This window comes from Myxocyprinus asiaticus, chromosome 36, assembly GCF_019703515.2.
Source record: "Myxocyprinus asiaticus isolate MX2 ecotype Aquarium Trade chromosome 36, UBuf_Myxa_2, whole genome shotgun sequence".
NCBI lineage: Eukaryota > Metazoa > Chordata > Actinopteri > Cypriniformes > Catostomidae > Myxocyprinus > Myxocyprinus asiaticus.
Genome location: NC_059379.1, coordinates 11,730,176 through 11,750,030, shown reverse-complemented (window position 1 = coordinate 11,750,030; position 19,855 = coordinate 11,730,176). Strand labels below are relative to the sequence as shown.

The 19,855-nt window shown below is 36.3% G+C and overlaps 1 protein-coding gene across 3 annotated transcripts; it reads left to right on the top strand.

Moving 5' to 3' along the window:
* Positions 1-1,023: 1,023 nt before the first annotated feature.
* LOC127427447 (transmembrane protein 180-like) lies at positions 1,024-18,874 on the top strand. 3 transcript variants are annotated; one of them, XM_051675057.1, is made up of 9 exons: positions 1,024-1,138; positions 8,003-8,267; positions 11,007-11,086; positions 11,853-12,302; positions 13,665-13,785; positions 13,895-13,991; positions 14,202-14,373; positions 16,466-16,659; positions 17,267-18,874. In XM_051675057.1, the coding sequence occupies exons 2-9, from the start codon at positions 8,103-8,105 to the stop codon at positions 17,500-17,502; spliced, it is 1,515 nt and encodes a 504-aa protein (XP_051531017.1). In that variant the 5' UTR covers positions 1,024-1,138; positions 8,003-8,102; the 3' UTR covers positions 17,503-18,874. The 3 variants fall into 3 exon arrangements, with proteins under 3 accessions (XP_051531017.1, XP_051531019.1, XP_051531018.1); XM_051675059.1 differs by lacking the exon at positions 8,003-8,267 and having other exon boundaries at positions 1,061-1,138; positions 17,267-18,873; XM_051675058.1 differs by lacking the exon at positions 8,003-8,267 and having other exon boundaries at positions 1,070-1,138; positions 10,038-11,086; positions 17,267-18,873.
* The last annotated feature ends 981 nt before the right edge of the window (positions 18,875-19,855 follow it).

The following is a 19,855-nucleotide window of genomic DNA, read 5'->3' as shown; positions in this document are numbered from 1 at the left end:
ATCCACCTGCGTTTTCATGGCAATAGAGTTGCAGGACGAGGGAGTTACATTTGCTATTGTTTGTTGCAGGGATGAAGACGCTTTTTTGTGTTGGGTGACACCTAGAGGTTAATTCTTTAATTGTACAATGTATGGGAGACCGGGGCTAGTTGTCACACGGGAAGTTGTCACATGGGCCATTTTTTTCAGTAGCTCTAAAGTTTTGAGTTTTATTAGCAGTGGTTATATATATATATACAGGTATATATAGGTTTCAATAAAAATAAGGATTCTTTTTTTATTTTATTTTATCCTCCAAACTAATATTCCAATATTATTAGCCTGTATTTTAATAGCTAAACTAGGGAACACAGTTACATCACTGGGACAGATTAAGGCCAGGTTCTACTCTATTAGAAAGACAGATTTTAACCGAAAGGAAGAAATGTGTTCGGAGTTATATGTTCTTTCATCCCTGTTAGGATGGGACAAGTTGTCACATGTGTTATATGTTAAAAGTAAGCATTTAATTAATTAAAATTTCTGTTCAACAGAACATTGTTCAATATTAGTACAAGTTATTTTTTTCCATTTTTGTTGTTCTATTATTTTGTGTGTGTGTGTTTCATAATTGTTTTACAGTGTTCATAAATACTTAATAGCCTGTAACTAAATGAAAATGAGCTAAATGAAAAATATTTATTTTCTGTTAATTTCGTTGTGTTTTCAGCTTTTATTTACTTTGCTGATTTGGTTGTTGTGCACACATGGGCCACCTCCTCAACTACAATTACAAAAAGGCATTGCAATAAAAAGCATGCATGGGTCAAAATACAGAGCACACACACACACAAACACACACACAAAATATATATGTAAACACATTTTTTTAAACATATTTTAAGGATTTACAATAGCTCCATAATTATTTTAGAAATATAGATAATAATGGTTCTTGCATATTGCCAAGTTTGTGGGTATGTGTACTGGTGATGATGGAGTGATGGGGAGGGGTCGGAGGAGGAGGGAAGATTCATGACGTCACGGGCTTCCTCGTCCAACACATGACATGATTCGATACAATGGTGAAACCTAGAAACATTTATAGCGGCTGTCTTTAATCATCAGGTGCTTGTAGACTGATCATTAGCTCCTCATGGTAGGTGTTTTCTGTCCTAAATATCTAAAAATGCACGATCGTCTGACTGTATTGAGTTTGTTGCGTAAATGTCAGCTGGTTAGGGTCTGTCTGTGGGTCTGTGACTTGGTCCACGTCGCACTGCATGATATGAAAGCGGATAGCCTGCTAGCAAGGATTAGAAGCTTACATGGTTGTTGAAGGTTTAAAGTGTCAGATCGCAGATCAGAATCATAGTTTGATTAGGTGTTGGCATTTTTATTCAGCTACTACAATTCTAAGGTCAAATTCAAACACTCTTAATATTGTGAATTAATTATTATAAGTAAACTCGCTAATGTAAACGACTAGCACAGACACAATAGTGAAACATTGTATCATTATCAGAATGGACGCGGAAGTGAGAGTGTAACAATGTATACATTTTCGGCGGAAAATTCGAAATGGTCATAATCAGTATATGGAACGTGTTCGCGGAGTTTTATAAATATTAAATATATTGAATCAAAAGCATTATCATCGTGTTAAAGAAGTCCCATCTTTTTCATTTCTCCTTTCAATGGCTCGGTGTTTTGATTCGGAGTTAGCTGGATTTATCAGACGCATTTAATGTTTAGTTACAGGTGTCAGAGGACTGATATCAGATAGTTTTACAACAGGTCATGGGCTCTCTTTACTAGAAGTACAGGGGTAGATTTTAATGCTCACTCAAACTTGAGACCTGAAATTAAAGGAATGTTTCGGGTACAATACAAATTAAGCTTAAAAAAAAAATGCAAACATCGAGGTTGTGTGTGTGTGTGTGCGCGCGCGCGCGCATTTATATTTATATATATATATATATATATATATATATATATATATATATATATATATATATATATATATATATACACACACACACACACACACACACACACTACTGGTCAAAAGTTTTGAAACACTTGACTGAAATGTTTCTCATAAATCTTTTGATCTGAAGGCGTATGCTTAAATGTTTGAAATTAGTTTTGTAGACAAAAATATAATTGTGCCACCATATTAATTTATTTCATTATAAAACAAAAATGTAATTAAAAAGTTTTTGAAATTGATGACTTGGACCAAATAATAAAGAAAAGCAGCCAATCAGTGCCCAACATAGATGGGAACTCCTTTAATACTGTTTAAAAAGCATCCCAGGGTGATACCTCAAGAAGTTGGTTGAGAAAATGTCAAGAGTACATGTCTGCAAATTCTAGGCAAAGAGTGAGTACTTTGAAGATGCTAAAATATAACACAGTTTTGATTTATTTTGGAATTTTAGTCACAGCATAATTCCCATAGTTCCATTTGTTATTCCATAGTTTTGATTACTTTACTATTATTCTAAAATGTGAAGAAAAAAAATTATAATAAAGAATGAGTATGTTTTTCAAACCTTTTGACCAGTAGTGTGTGTGTGTGTGTATATATATATATATATATATATATTAGCCTATTTTTAAGATTTATGCATTTCAATTTCATAACAAAATTCCATCAAATTTAATTGTGCAATGTTTAAAGATGCAAAAGATTTACTCCTAAAGAAACCAATTGTAATTTTGAAATGTATGTATAAAATCATGACCACTCACTTGAGATGAGAACTAGTCATATCAGTAACCTTATAAAAGCTTTTTTATTTTACATGGGGCAGGGGTACCCTCCTGGGGGTTGCCATTTTAGAACTACATGACCAGCTGAATACTACTCGCTTAATCTCAGTAACCGTCTTGTCATTGGACACTTTCACTCTTGGATTTAGTTACAGTTTTTCTCAATCGCTTTGGCTCATTTTTTGAAACGGTCTTTACATTCTCTAAACTGTAAGTGCAATTGTCACAACTGTTTTATGGGACATCACAACTCTATTGCATGTCTGCAAAATGTAGTAACTCACCCAAAGCATTTCATTCATGCTTCAAAACCTAGTTATTGTGTCAGTAAATTGGCCAATGCCACCAAAATGAAAAGTTTATTTGTCATCGTGTGAGCCGTACTGGTCAAAATGTTTAGATGTTTTTTCACCATGGCAGTCAACCCTGGAAATGTTTGTTATATACAAATTTCATTTTTGTTCTACTTTTTTGTTGACACTGACTGCTTACTGCTTACTGTACTTACAAGAATGTCAGTTTTGTCTAGTTGAATGCTATTGTGTATCACACTGAGCTTTTTAGATATCAATTTCAACAGTAGGTAAAAATGTACTGGGAAAAGTCAATACTGTACAATACTGTAGTACACAGAAAAAGGATATGCACATTTGCATACAGTAAATGTATTTTTTTAGCAATGTGTTACATGTAAACAGAAAATTCACATTTGCATGTCCATTTTTACAAATTTCTTACATGTAAAGTCATATATAGTGAACAGAAAATTGCCACAAAATGACATCCATGCAAAAAAAAAAGAAAAAAACAGCAAAAATAAAAATAAAAAAACCCAACAGTACCTCCTCACATTACGTAACGCTACAAGTTCCCATCTTCTTGGTAGACATCCTGTCGCTCTTGTTGGTCTGGCCAGAGATTTAGCAGACATCACAATCATTTCATGTCATAGATATTTATGGAATCTACATGTATGTCTGACAGATTTTGATAATTGAATGGATCATTTTGCATGTGATGGCTCACACGATGAAAGACTATTTAGAAGTTGTGAAGAGTATGACAATTTCACTGAGAATTATCTCATCAGTTTTGATCAGCAGGACATGTGCATTTAGTTATTGTGCAAATTGTAGACAATTGTACTTATGCACACTTTTGCACACATGTGCCAAAACACGTGCAGTTTGCTTAAATGAATAAGAAATTCAAATCTGGTGTGAACAAGAAACTAATTGATCATAGATTTGAACTTATTGTTTTCAAAAAAATAATTCTCATTCGAGAATTGAGCCAAAGTTATTGAGAAAAACATTAATCATGGTTAATTGTGTATAATGAATTTCTATAATGGCATCTATAACTGAAAACTATTGATTTTGAATGATGCTGTATCCACACCACTAGGTGTAACTGTAAGTCCAAGATGACATGAACAAAAAGTTACTGAGTGCACCTTTAACAAAAGTAAATGAAGAGAACTTATTATTTTTTTAAATTAAAGATTACTAAATTCAATTTGATGGAATTTCATTATTCAATAGAATTGCATACATCTTTAAATATTTTTTTTCATGCAGTAAGACTCGCACAATGGTATTGAATGGGGCGAGTCCATAATCCTTAAAATGCACACAATTTCAACAGTATAGCCACAAGAAGTAATCAATATTGGCCTACTGGTTAACGTGATTTTAGTGTGATACAGTTGCTTAGTAACCTTATCAGTGTATAGTTATAGCCAATATTTTAACTTTGTTGTCATGATGACGGAAAGCGATAAACCCTGTAATTCCGATACACAGTTTTATCACACTAAAATCTTGTTAAAGGAGTAGTTCACCCAAAAATGAAAAATTCACTTACCCTGATGCCATCCCAGATGTGTATGACTGTCTTTATTAAGCAAAACACAAATAAAGATTTTTAGAAGAAGATAGAGCTCTGTCAGGTCCTTATAATGCAAGTAAACGGGTGCCAGCACTTTGACGGTCCAAAAGTAATTTAGCCAGCATAAAAGTAATCCATGCAATTCTGGTTGATCAATGAATGTCTTCTGAAGTTATCAATTAGTTTGTATAAGAAGTAAATAGATAATTTTAACGTAGCTGTCGCGTGACATAAGCGCGTCAGCGAGTTCACGTGAGAATTCGGAAGCGCCACTTATTTACAACAGAAGGTCCCCAGGCCATTTCAAACAGCATCAGAGCCCTGGATGGAAGCGGCGATTTAAAGTTCAAATAATTTTAATTATCTAATTGTTTCTTACATAAACCTAACTGTTTGCTTCAGAAGACATTCATTGATCGACTGGTGTCATGTAGATTACTTTTATGCTGCCTAAATGTGACTTTTGGACCGTCAAAGTGCTGGAACCCGTTTACTTGCATTATAAGGACCTGACAGAGCTCTGTCTTCTACTAAAAATCTTTATTTGTGTTCTGCTGAAGAAAGACAGTCATACACATCTGGGATGGCATCAGAGTAAGTGAATAACGAGAGAATTTTTCATTTTTGGGTGAACTATTTCTTTAACATGTATAATGTTTATGTTTTGTGGCTATAGTTTTGAAACAGTTTGAATTTAACATTAATGGACTGGTCCCATTCACTTCCATTGTGTTACCATGAGGGGCGAGTCGGAATTATTTTGTGGTAATCAACATTCTGCCACAAATGCTGTCAGTTGAGTTGAACTTATTGAACCTGGAACATTACTTTAACATTGTTGTGCTGAGTGAATACAAACATTAATTCTGAGACAAAAGGTTCCGTGTAAACTGCCTCTGATCTCCTGTTTTTACAGTGTAAGTAATAAAGAATTTGTGTAATAAGGGTGTGTGTTTACAGTTTAATGGTTGAGTGAAATTAAAGGCACTTGACTTGAGTCTGTATGTGAGAATAGTTCCCATTCATCCTGTTGCTCTGGATAACAGACAATGGTCAACCTGTCACCAACATGGCATTGCCAAGAAATGTTGTTCTTTTGCTCTGTGGCACTTGATCTCTTGTTGGATCAAAGATTACTGAATCGTATTATCTAGGAAGCAGCCACCTGTCCTCTCTCTAGATGAGATGAGATGAGATGAGAATCACTGTGTGAAATGTGATCCAGTGAAGAGCATTTTGCTTCACTGCTTGGATCAGATTGAAATCGCACTGGGAGTAACAAGTTCACTTGCATGTTTAAAGTTATTTTACCTGCCTAGAACTGTACCCCACTGTTCTCTCAAAGAACGGCAGAGGGTAAGGTTGTCTTAAATGTTGCTTTAGCTATATAAGAATAACAGTGTTACAGTAATGAGTGGTTTCAAACAAGTCAAGTTCAGAACTTGTGATAGCTTTTACAGTATGAGCTGAAAGTGTGCTACCAGCAGCCAGAAACGTTTTTTTTTTATTTCCATTTGTCCACGAATCCTATGTGCCAAGCTTGAGCTTTGAAACTGGAGGGTAATTTTGGGGGATGTTTTCAAAGGTATCATGGATGTCAAATGCTGCATCTGAAAAGCAGTTTGAGAAAGGATATACTGCGTGCAAGGAAATTCACATGACTCTGGCATGTTAAAATCTGCTCCACCCTACTATTTGGTTACTGTTCAGTGTTTGGTAGCAGATGCAGGCCTGGGCCTATGCTGATTTTTCTTAGGTTACATCTCTCATCGGACCCCTGAGAAGTCTCTTTCCTGAATAACAGTAGCTGGGTTTCCATTTACGTATTTTTTTGCACATTTTGGGATATCATTTAAAAACTGTTGGATGGAAACATGAAGATGCAAATAAAATATTTACACTCACTTGAGGTGGATAAAATTTGTTATACTGTAAGAAGAAATGCTCATAAACTATGTTGGAAACTCCTACTGAATTTATTAGGAATATAAGAAGTGCATCAAAAAAGTCATGTGACTGGATAATTTGTTCATAACTGGACTAATCAGTGGACCAATCATCCCATCTGAAGTGTTGCTCTGGTCATCCTGAAATAAGTGTCCTGAAAATCCAAAGCCTGCAAAGAGTTTGCAGAGCAAATAAGTTGAATATAAACTTGATCTGTGCCGAAGTGCGGGTTTATTGACACTTTGGACAAATATCTTATAGATCCGCACAATAAAATCATAAGGATGGAGGAATGCACACACATAGTGCCACCAGAACTGTGTGACGTGTTGCCTTTTCCAGACATGAGACAAGAGTGCTTTGTCTGTGTGTTCTAAACCGCAAGAATTTTATTAATAAAAGAGTCACAGTGGCTGCAATTGACGATTTTGTTCTTTTGAACACATGGGATGGAAACGTGGCTTTATTCACACTTTGTTTTTGCGATGTTATGGCTTTTTGCATAAATGTATTCCACAAGTTGGATGGAAACATTGCTAATCAGTGTTAATGTCATCTTTGATTCTTGGATGAGAGCATCAAGGTCATTCAAATATAATGTTCATGTGTAATTGCAGATCTCAAAGGTTATTGTGTTATACCTGCTTGAAATGGTATTTAGGGTTTACAGGAGTCACAATGCGGAGGTATGACCTAAAACCACTGAATAACTGCTCACATGGGTTAGATTTGCTTGACACTGTCCAGAGTGGGGAAAGAAGGCCAGGCTGTTTTTGTTATTATGAATATAGAAAAGGGAGAATAGGCTGCCGCCTTCACAAACTCCCCATAACACTCTCCATGGAAACAAATTGGAGGCCAGATTTTTTTTTTGTAGATATTAGAGAACTTTTCACTGTGGTGTTTAGTGTGTGTTCAAAATAGCTCCCATTTATTTTTTGAATTGGGGACAGACTGAGACATGTTTTTGAAACATATATAAAATTTTGATTGAATAATTTGAAGCCAAATAGCCACCATTTGCTTTTACATTGTAAAAGCTGTGATTATACATGTTCCTATGATGTCTGTGTTGTTTTTTCCACAGCTTTTCCCCACATTCTTATTATTTTGTAAAAATAGCTCTGAGAGAGGTTTGCTTTTTCACATTATGGCGAGAACCTGTTTTTCCAGATTCATATCAAAAAAAGTGCTACGTCATCAAATGGAAGCCAATGCTGCTTGATAATGTAGTACAGATGCTCAGTTTTTCATTGGCTTGGCCACTTTCCAATTACCCTTCTCAGTTTGTGTCAATATCAAGACTAAAAACAGCCGACAGACATTATCCTCAATAGCCTCATATTTCACTGAAAATGGTACTCGTTTTTACAAGTGCTTGGTTGTTTTGGTGTCTGTCTATGTGCAGGGGTGGATAAAGCGATGACCCCACCCTGTTCAGCCTGGAGGACGTATACAGCTCTGTGTGGGCAGGAAGAGTGAACAGAAAGCAAGAGAAGTAGCAAAGGATGGGAAGGAGTGTATGGGGCCGCTGCCAGGGCATATCTACAGCTGTGCTCTACGGCTCCCTGTCTCTTTTCGTCTCCATTCTCCACAACGTCTTCTTACTGTATTATGTGGAGACCTTTGTATCTGTTTACAAGATTGACAAGTTGTCGTTCTGGGTGGGAGAGGTGGGTTCAACTATAATTTAATTTACAAGCTGGACATTTTTCATAGTAAAGGGATAGGTCACCCAAAAATGATAATTCTCTCATCATTTACTCACCCATTTACTTTTTCTCCATGTCTCTACTCTTTATATTTCCTATAATACTACTTACAGGAATAAATAAAAGAGATTCCTCACAGTGATTTGGTCACAGTGAAGGTCGGGGTGTTGAGAGAAGGATTTGATCCAGATAAAATTAACCATGGTTTTACTGTAGTAATATTGTAGTAACCATGTGTTTTGGTGGAAACTATATAGTTCTGATGTACTAACCTTGGTGTCACTACAGTAACATGTTGTTTTTTTCTCCCAATTTGGAATGCCCAATTCCCACTACTTAGTAGGTCCTCGTGGTTACTCACCTCAGTCCGGGCGGCGGAGGACAAGTCTCAGTTGCCTCTGCTTCTGAGACCGTCAATCCACGCATCTTATCACGTGGCTCGTTGTACATGACACCGTGGAGACTCTGCATGTGTCCGCAGTGTATATATACAGTTATAAAAAAAATTATATATATATGCAGCAGCACTGATGCAAAAAATGCTTATCATATAACAATTGTCTAAACGTCTAAGTCAACGTATTTCTGGGGGATTTGTGGACGCTGAGGGAAGCCCTGTAATAAGAAAACTGATACACACACACACACACACAAAGGAGGTAATAAGAGACGTGCCAATCTAGGGCACAACACCGCTTATGTGCATCCTGAGCTAATTGATGTGCTAATGTAACCAGAGTGCTTCAAAAGTGTGTAAATGTAAGATTATTGTGGGTGTGCAACATGTAGTTCACGACATTGAACAGTTTTTTTTCTGCATCAGTTTATTAAAGCAATCCATTGTTCTGTCAGACACCTCAACATGAAGAATCAGCAACAGACTCTAAATACTGTCCACAACATCTTACAAATAAACCTTTGGGGCTATGAATAATAATGAACTATGAATCAATGAAATCTTACGAAAAACTCTTTTATAGTATATATTTATACATTATATGTAATATTTTTGCCATGTGTAAATAAATCATTTCACGTTTTTTAACCGTGGATTCTAAATTCTTATGGTTAAATTAACCGTATATATTAATTCCCTATATTGATGACCACCCCATCGCCTAAAATACAGAGTCTGGGACAAAATGAAATTTGAGTGCCCAATACATACATACATATATATATATATATATATATATATATATACACACACACACACACACACACACACACACACACTGGTGGCCAAAAGTTTGGAATTATGCACAGATTTTGCTGTTTCGGAAGGAAATTGGTACTTTAATTCACCAAAGTGGCATTCAACTGATCACAAAGTATATTCAGGACATTAATGATGTAAAAAACAGCACCATCACTATTTGAAAAAAGTCATTTTTGATCAAATCTAGACAGACCCCATTTCCAGCAGCCATCACTCCAACACTTTATCCTTGAGTAATCATGCTAAATTGCTAATTTGGTACCAGAAAATAACTTGTCATTATATCAAACACTGCTGAAAGCTATTTGGTTCATTAAATGAAGCTTAACATTGTCTTTGTGTTTGTTTTTGAGTTGCCACAGTATGCAATAGACTGGCATGTCTTAAGGTCAATATTAGGTCAAAAATGGCAAAAAAGAAACGGATTTCTCTAGAAACTCGTCAGTCAATAATTGTTTTGAGGAATGAAGGCTATACAATGCTTGAAATTGGAATTTGTATTTCATACAAAGGTGTACACTACAGTCTTCAAAGATAAAGGACAACTGGCTCTAACAAGGACAGAAAGAGATGTAGAAGGCCCAGATGTTCAACTAAACGAGAGGATAAGTACATCAAAGTCTCTAGTTTGAGAAATAGATGCCTCACATGTCCTCAGCTGACAGCTTCATTGAATTCTACCCGCTCAACACCAGTTTCATGTACAACAGTAAAGAGAAGACTCAGGAGTGCAGGCCTTATGGGAAGAATTGCAAAGAAAAAGCCACTTTTGAAACAGAAAACAAAAAGAAAAGGTTAGAGTGGGCAAAGAAACACAGACATTGGACAACAGATAATTGGAAAAGAGTGTTATGGATCTTAACCCCATTGAGTTCTGTGGGATCAGCTAGACTGTAAGGTGTATGAGAAGCGCCCGACAAGACAGCCACATCTATGGCAAGTGCTACAGGAAGCGTGGGGTGAAATGTCACCTGAGTATCTGGACAAACTGATGGCTAGAATGCCAAGGATCTGCAAAGCTGTCATTGCTGCACGTGGAGGATTTTTTGATGAGAACTCTCTGAAGTAGTTTTTTTTTTTTTTATTGTAATAGTAATTTTTCATGTTATTAATGCCCTGACTATACATTGTGATCAGTTGAATGCCACTTTGGTGAATAAAAGTACCAGTTTCTTTCTATAAGAGCAAAATCTGTACATTATTCCAAACTTTTGGCCGCCAGTGTGTGTGTGTGTGTGTGTGTGTGTGTGTGTGTGTGTGTGTGTGTATATATATATATATATATATATATATATATATACTGTATATAGATAGATGAAAAACAGTATAGTGTCACACACAGCTTCGTTTGTATCTTTTCTGAATACTATTAAGCTTATTTGAAATGACATATTATCAAAACATCAGCCATTTCCCATGTCTTTAATTCAGTATATCAGACCAATCATGTTTGAGCTTTCTCCATGTTTCTCTTCTCACAGACTGTTTTCCTGATATGGAACAGCCTGAATGATCCTCTGTTTGGCTGGCTGAGTGACCGCTCATTCCTGAGCTCTCCTCAGTAAGATTGTTCACTCAAACTTGTACACAGCATAATTTTAAATGTTTGGTTTAAAGTTAACATCAAATGAATTGGAAATGTACAGTACATCCTGATATCATGATTAAATATCTAATTTATCAAATAAAAACTGCTGTTTGTAAAGACTTGCTGTATCTTGGTCTGTTTATTTTCGTAGTATTAAAGGGATAGTTCACTCAGAATGAAAATTCTTTCATTATTTACTCACCCTCATGTTGTTCCAAACAGGTATGGTTTGTTTCTTGCATGGAACAAAAGGAGAAGTTGGGCAGAATGTTTATGCTGCCCTTTTCCATGCAGTGAATAGGGACAGACACTGTTGAGCTCCAAAAACCGAACAATTCATCTACACTTGATGTTGGACAGGCCATTCAAGACCCCCATATGTGCCTCATGTCAGAGCACATTATCTGTTAAATGTTTCATTGGGCTGTGAATGAGATTTGAGGTATTTCAGTGAGAAAACAGCTTACATTTTGGTCTCTTCCTCACACAAAGCAGTCATATGATTTCAGAAAACTTGGAATATGTGCACTGGTTGCATAGTGTACATTTATTGTGCTTTTTGTCATTTTTGGAACTTGACAGCGACTATACCAGGTGCAACCTGATGTGTTCGACAGAAAAAAAGATATGTGTTTGGAATAACATTAAAATAATGACATTCTTTCTTTTCTTTGTGAACTATACCTTTAAAGATTCTACCTATCAAATTACTGCCATGTCTTTCTCTGTGACTGCTCAGGTCTGGGTCTCAGATCACGTCCCCGGAGGTGGTTGTGAAGAGGCTGCAGGCGCTCTCCAGGAGCGGGCCTCTCTTTGCCCTCTCATTCTTGGCCTTCTGGGTGGCCTGGACCTGGCCTGGGCTGCAGTTCCTCCTCTGCCTGTGCCTTTACGATGGTTTCCTCACAGTGGTGGACCTCAACCACAACGCCCTCCTGGCCGACCTGGCCGTGTCGGCACATGATCGCACACGCCTCAATTTCCACAGTTCCCTGTTCAGTGCGCTGGGCTCGCTGTCCGTCTTCCTCTCCTACTCCTTCTGGAACAAGGAAGACTTTTACTACTTCAGGCTGTTCTGCGTGACACTAGCAGCTCTTTCAATGCTGGGCTTTGCCATAGTTTCACGCCTTCTGCGCCACCGATTTCAGAACGAAGTTCAACCACACAAAAACGAGGGCCAAGCACTGACCGAGTAAGAGAAGAACTTTACAATGTACAAGTTTTAACAATGTGTTTAATGCAAAATTTTGCACATTTGTTTATCAGTGCTAAATGTTACTTGTCATTTAGCAGGTTGTTTTCATCCAAAGCAATTTACAGTACACTAATTGCAGAGACAGCACTTGTGGAACAACCTAGCATTAACTGCATTGCTAAAGGGAGAGCAAGATTTAAACATGCAATATCTGTGTTTTTGGCACAGCTCCTTAAAGGAGTAGTTCACCCTAAAACATCAGTTCTGCTATAATTTACTCAGTCTCACATAAGGCTGGGTGATATATTGAATTCACAATATAATCATGATGAGTTTGACGACTATATAAAATTAAGCATTGCGAAAGAAAAGTACTACAGATTCAAGCATACAAGTTATACAAATCTACAAACGCAGCACAGTATAACAGAAGAGGAAGTGATAGCGTTTCACCAGATGTGGAACATTGCAAACTGTCAAATACACACAGTACTTTCAGTGTCAAAATAAAAGCTCCAAGTGAAGGTGAAGTAAATAAGACAAAAATATGTCACTTTTAAATAAAACAAATCTAATCCTCTAACTAATCTAAATAATAATAATAACAAAGTATTATATTATAATAGTAAACTAGACTGGGTCCCACAGTAATAAATAAGTATTATGCAATATTCAACTGGGTTCCAAAAAATAAGTATAGTTTTTGCATACATCGTTCATTCACAAAAAATGATTTAGTAAAATATATGATGGTAAATAATGCTTTTATCATTTTATATATGATATAAATATAAAAGTGCATATAAATGAAAATTATTAAATCTTTTTCTCCTTTGTAGCCAAGTAGATTCAGTATTTTAAAGGCATTTACTAAAAATCTTTTTAAAAATAATGAAGGCATTTTTCCCTATAGTTTTTAACTAAATGAGCTTTGGGGAAAAACGTCTTCATTATTTTTAAATTGATTTTTATTGAATGCCTTTAAAATACTGAATCTATTTGGCTACAATAGTAGTTTGGATGAAACGATGGTTCTTTTGAGCCATTTCAGAGCAAATACATAATTGTCAATATACAGTATATATCGGATATCGTCAATAGGCTGAAAAATATTGACATAATTTTTGTTGCCATATTGCTCAGCTCTTCTGTCATATTGTTCCAATCCAATATGGCTTGCTTGCTTCCTTGTAAAAGGAGATGCTAGGCAGAATGTTTCTCGGTCACTATTCACTTACTCGGTCACTTACTGTGAATAGTCTGTCATTCTGCACAACATCTCCTTTTCCCCATAAGAAAAGTATTATGACTTTGAAAGAATTTTATAATACTTATTAATAATTGTATGATGTCTTATAGACTGAGTGTTGGTCAGGCTCCTTTTACATCCCCTGAGAAACCCGTGACTCTTGGGGAATATCTTAAGCAGCTGTCACGCCACAAAAACTTTATGTGGTTTGTCTCAATGAACCTCATACAGGTAACTGTGAACAAATAAGAAGGCAAAGTTACACAAAGTAGTATTATCTGTAACCATTCCATCAGGTTGAACAGATTGTTTATTTGTTCCTCTACCCCGCCATATGCAGGTATTCCACTGCCATTTCAACAGCAATTTCTTTCCCCTGTTTTTGGAACACCTCCTGTCAGACCGAATCTCTGCCTCCACCGGTTCCTTCCTGCTGGGTAAGAGACTCTTATTGAAAGAAAGAGAGCAAGAAATCGTTCACATGACCACAGCAGATCAACAATGCTGGCTATATAGTGCAGCTTGTGGGAACCTGGAAGTTTCAATAGACGTTTCATAAGATGTTGGAACTAATGAAAGTTTCCCATATGTGTACTGACAATAGTCTTTCTTTCTGTTTCTAATGGAACTGTTTTCTTGTAACACAGGTTTCTCTTACATTGCCCCTCATCTGAACAATCTCTACTTCTTGACACTGTGCCAAAGACTGGGTGTCTACCAGGTTATACGCTGGCTCTTCCTCCTGAAGCTTGGCCTCAGCATTGCCATGCTACTAGCTGGGGCTGACCAGGTGTACCTGCTCTGCATCTTTATTGCTAGGTGAGAAATGAATGTCCCACAAGCCCTTCCGCTTTCAGACTACAGGTGTTCTATGTGGGACGTGATATGAAATTCAAACGTTATGTGCCTTTTGGTTATTAATCTTTGTTTGAAAGGGGCAGGTGTGCTTTTGTTTGCTGGCAAAGCCATGTTGGGTCAAGACCTGCCACTGAGAACTTATATTCATGGTAACAGAACAAAGACATGTGTTGTGAGAAAACAGCACATGTGTTTCTTCAGGATTGTTAATGTGAAATTGGCTACATAAAATTGCAAATTGGTAGGGTGAATAGTTAGAAAAAAGGCAATATGAGGAGAAGATAGACTACTTGTAAAAAAAAAAAAAATTGCAAAAAATTAAACAACTAAATTTGTCCCACCAGAGGGATCATATGTTTTACAGTATTTACTCTAGAATTTGAATTAGCTGAACCAGCCTAAGAGCCCATTTACACCGAACATGTTTTTATATCGTTCTGTGCTGTTTTCAATTGTTTTTCTATGTAAACATGCACTAATTGGGTGTCTTTGACAGTTGCGCCACACATGTCATTGTTTTTTCAGTGCCTCACGCAGGAGTACAGTGTTTTTTCAATGGAGTCAACTTTTAAAGAAATGTAACTTTTAAAAACGTGTCTCGAGACTAGGGATGTCCCGATACCAATATTGGTATCTGAATCGAGTCCGATACCACCTCATGTACTTGTACTCATGCTCGTAATATTGCTCCATCTGATGTACAAATGTCATTACGTAAACATTCAGCACACAAATGAAAATCACGTTATGTCCAAGTGTGATTATTAAACCACAAAGGCTGCGATATAATGATATAAATAGCAGCCTTTTGCAGTTTAATAATCACACTGGGCCACGTAGCGATCTGCTTTTCCGGAAGTGAGACGCTAACATCAAAAATGTATAGAAACGGAAAGGGCTTCCCTCCAAATAAAAGTTTCCGCCAAAATAAAAGCTCTGTTTAAATGGAAGAAGTACGACAGAAGTATATCACTACTGTATACTGTAGTTACAGTATATAATATTCACTGTAATACTACTACTAGTAATAATAAATCAATAATAATTGTATTATATTTAACCAATATCTCACATCTATGATGATTTGCTAAACAGCACTTGACAGAAACTCTAATGCTGTAATTTGGATTGTGCTGTGAGGTTCTGTATAAAAGCACTTCTTTTGATGACAATAATACAATATTATGTTGAAAATTAATGGTTCTATTTTCATTGGATTAAAGTTTTAATTAATTCATTTATTTAAACTGTTGATGTGGAATTCAGAAAAAATAAAACAAAAACAAGTATCGTATCGGCAAGTACCGAAAAGGAAGTATCGTACTCGTACTCGTTCTCAAGGAAATGATATCAGGACATCCCTACTTGTGACACTTGCATTCTGTTTTATTCGTTGCACTGCGTCTTGTGTTTTTCTAACACAAAAGCGCAATTAGTCTGAACAGCCCTTAAGAAGTGCAATTTGTTTAGTGTGATTTGAGCCAAAGAAGCAAAGTTTATGATACTGTTGTTGTCAGATCTTATCGCTGCTTTGAAATGTGTTATTGCAACATAATCTTTTCAAACAGTTTTGGAGACTTTAGTCTTGCCCTAATTAATGGCTTTGCCCAGATGGCCGCCTAGTAAAACGACTTGCCTTAAAGGGACTTAAACTGCTTGCTTGATGAAAAAAATTTTGGTAAATCTTAATAAAAAGGAAAAAAATAGATGCACATTAGACTTTTAATATGGATTTAATTTAGGGTTGCCACTTTTGAATTTGTTGGCTGACATTTTCAGATGGTCCCTTACCACACCCTCCACAGTTTTTGTACAATGTGTGGACTTTTCAGACAGATCCTTACCCACCGTAGGCTAAATTTATAAAGAATATAAAGGTAAAATTAACGATATTGAAATATTTCGGCGTGGCACCATCGGAACAATACGGGACAAATCACGTCCCGTATTGATTCGATGCTGTATTTTATGGGACGGGTGGCAACCCTAATTTAAATGAACTTTAAACAGTGTTGTCCTTTCATTGTTGTTTATTTTATTGTGTTGTCCATAGTAATCGTGTGTTCACCGAGGGCACTTGTAAACTTCTGAACCTGGTTATTACTGACCTGGTAGATGAGGACTTTGTGTTGAACCGCCGACAACAAGCAGCTTCTGCTCTGCTCTTTGGCATGGTTGCCTTGGTAACCAAGCCTGGTCAGACCTTTGCCCCTCTCATTGGTACTTGGCTGCTATGTGTCTACACAGGTGTGTGTACTGTGAATAAACAATACTGGAACTTTTTAATATACATTTAATTATTTAGCATCAGGGTTATTATCCAAGAGCCTGGAGATCACTGAGGGTCTCTCAAGGTACTCTAGGGGGTCCGTTGAGAAGATAAAACAGATGTAATTTTCTTAATTCATGACTGACTGAATTACTGACTAATTTTTAATTTTCTAATTAATGATCTGAATTATGTAATGTTGTGATGTTCATGTTCTTAAAGTATAACCAACAAAATCTAGCTTTTCCTACACTGGGCGTCCCTGGATTGCCTGAGATTCTGGGTGGGTGAGGGGTCCGTGGGTCTGTAAAGATCAAAAAGCCCTTATTTAGCAGATGTTTTTTAATCCATCTGTGACTTACAAATGAAGAAAAACAAAAGGAATGTATCACTCAGGAGCCAAGAAATAGAATATGTGTAATCATCTGCTGTACTATACTTGTTTGACCCAATTATTACATGATTAGTCATGTCAGTAGCTGTATTATAGCCAGTCAGCATACATTACAGAATGTCGATGAATTGTGGATATCTAAAGCTGATGACAAGGAAGTCTGATTGTCATTATTTCCCCTCATTTTTCAGGATATGACATCTTTGAGAGGAACTCAATGGCCACAGAACCAATATCAGCCCCTGCGGTCCCCATGCCACTGCGTCAGGGTTGCTTTTACCTTCTGGTGTTTGTGCCCATCTCCTGCGCCCTTCTGCAGCTGCTGGCGTGGTCTCACTTCAGTCTGCATGGGCGCAGGCTACAAGGCATCAAGGCCCTCAGGCAGGGTGCCCAACACTGCCACCTCATTGATGTCAAGGCTATCTAATACTCTTCATGTGGGCAGGGAAAGAGGAGGGAGGGATGCAGCCTGGACATTCCTCAAAACTAAGCATTCTGCCAACAGACTGAACCAGAATGGAGAATGGTGACGCCAAATACTGCAAGAGACGCTTAAGAGAGAATGTATGGTCCCACATCTTATTGAAACCTGCCTTAGTTTGCTATTTTTGCTAACCGGTGTGTATTTATGTAGAGTATGTACTTAGGACCAAATATGAATGCACAGTTAAAACAATAAAGTAGTTTGGGACCATATTGACCAGTACTGCCCCAAAACTTCCTGGTCTATTTCAACATATAGTTAGATGGGTTGATAATCTAATCCAAGACAAATCTAATCAAATGTTCCAAAATGAAAGGCTCCTTGCTTTTCTGTCCTTTATTTTTGTTTTAACTTTATGGAAAAAAGGCAACACACTGTGTTCTCAGAAAGGGCATGTTTACAGTAAGTGTTTAGCTGCATTCCAGAGATACGCAATATGGTATTGCATGGACCTCTGTGACATTTTCTTTTACATTATCGAGACTTACACTTTGTTGTTTGTTTTATTTATTTTTTTGGCCAAATTGTAATTTGTTTTGTGGCCAGTATTATCTGTTTTATGACTTTCTTTTATGAAATGTGTTTTGCTACTCATTGCTATCAATAATTATTATTTTTGGTCAGAAAATTTGCATATTAGGCTACCATTCAAATGTCGTGAACACAAGTGCAGACTGTGTAGCATGTATAACTACTGTAACTTATTTTTGTTCAAAATGTTCAATGACACTTTTTTTTGTGTTTTAGAGGCGAAGTGGTCAATTCGACTGATGAGATATAAGAGGGTGAACAAGTCCTCTGCCAGTTTTACATTTCAATGTAAAATTACTTCTCAGAATGACTGAAATAGTTTTATAAGTGAGTTTTCCAAATTTACATTTTTATTGCCAAATTTATATTCTAGACTTTTAGTATAGATCCCATTCTCTACACAGACACACACACACATCCATAAATTTGTATTGAATATACCATTTTCCATTTGTATATTCATGGCAAAAATTACTGCAGCAACAAGACACGTTTGAATATTTTATACTTTCGTCAGTAGAAGGTTGAGTAAAATGTTCAGCACCTACTGGTTGGCGCCCAATGGGCACATATGCGCTCCTTCTTATTTCTCTGTATTTTATGGTTATTTGTTCTGAGCAAACTTTAAATTATCTTTAAAAGCATTAAACTTTCCCAAAAATGTGTCATGTGTTGTCAGAGACTGAACTATGTCTTGGGATATGCAAGTTCTTTTAGTGCTTTTGCCCTTGTTCAAAACATTTTGCCAGTAAATAAATGTCATTGTTTCAAGAAAGTAATGTCTCAAGATGATGTCCTTGTCCTTGAGCTTGCAAACAGTGAAATACTAAGAATATACAAAATTGTATTTAATATTTCAGAATTGGCTAATTCTTATTCCACAAACTCCAGAACAGATCATAATTGTGTCAGTGTAGTCAGATAAACTCTCATAGAAGGTTAAAGAATATATAGACACGAACCTGTCAATCTATGCATTGTATCTTAAACCTACAGAGCTGAGATATTATTCTAAAAATCTTTGTTTGCATTCTGCTGAAGAAAGAATATCATCAGGGATGGCATGAGGGTGAGTAAATGATAAGAGAATTTTCATTTTTGGGTGAACCCTCCCTTTAAAGAAAAGCTGTGAATCTACTTAAACTATTTAATCTATTTTGCATTATACATAAATTGGCAACACTTTACATTGCAGCCCACAGTTAGACATGGATTAATTACATTTAATAGCAAATTTTACATTTAACACAATACAAAATAATTACAGTAGTACACGTTCATTGGTATAATTCAGAAAACTGTTTATGTAAACACTATAAAATATATCTGGGTGTATGTAACAAATATAAATACATATACATCTGGTGTATGTATATAAATACCAGAACCAGCAATAAGAGGGACCACATGACTAGGTAGTTTCAGGCTTCAAAATACTATTGTATAATTGGTTCCTAAGAGGACACATTATTTTCTTGCACCAACATTCGTTAAAGGAGATTGGCAAACTTTCTGTTCTTTTGCCTTGTTAGGTATAGCATATAGTAAATGCAAATTGTGATTATATGGTTTGGTCATATTTGTAATGAGTTCGGATGTAATTGCTTGTCCACTTGAAACCACTCATGAGACTCGGGAGTGTGACTTTTTCCTTGATTGTGTACGTTAACGTCGGATATTTGAGTAATTTCCTATGTGGGAAAGACTGGATTATGTCAGCGAATTTAACAACTTCATGTCATTATAAACTAAGAAATCCCCGTAA

Excerpts from the sequence above, each read along its gene's own strand:
- LOC127427447 (XM_051675057.1), top strand. The coding sequence starts at position 8,103 with ATGGGAAGGAGTGTATGGGGCCGCTGCCAGGGCATATCTACAGCTGTG. Across the intron at positions 11,087-11,852 it reads TCATTCCTGAGCTCTCCTCA|GTCTGGGTCTCAGATCACGT; the intron begins GTAAGATTGTTC and ends GTGACTGCTCAG. Across the intron at positions 13,786-13,894 it reads TCTCAATGAACCTCATACAG|GTATTCCACTGCCATTTCAA; the intron begins GTAACTGTGAAC and ends CGCCATATGCAG.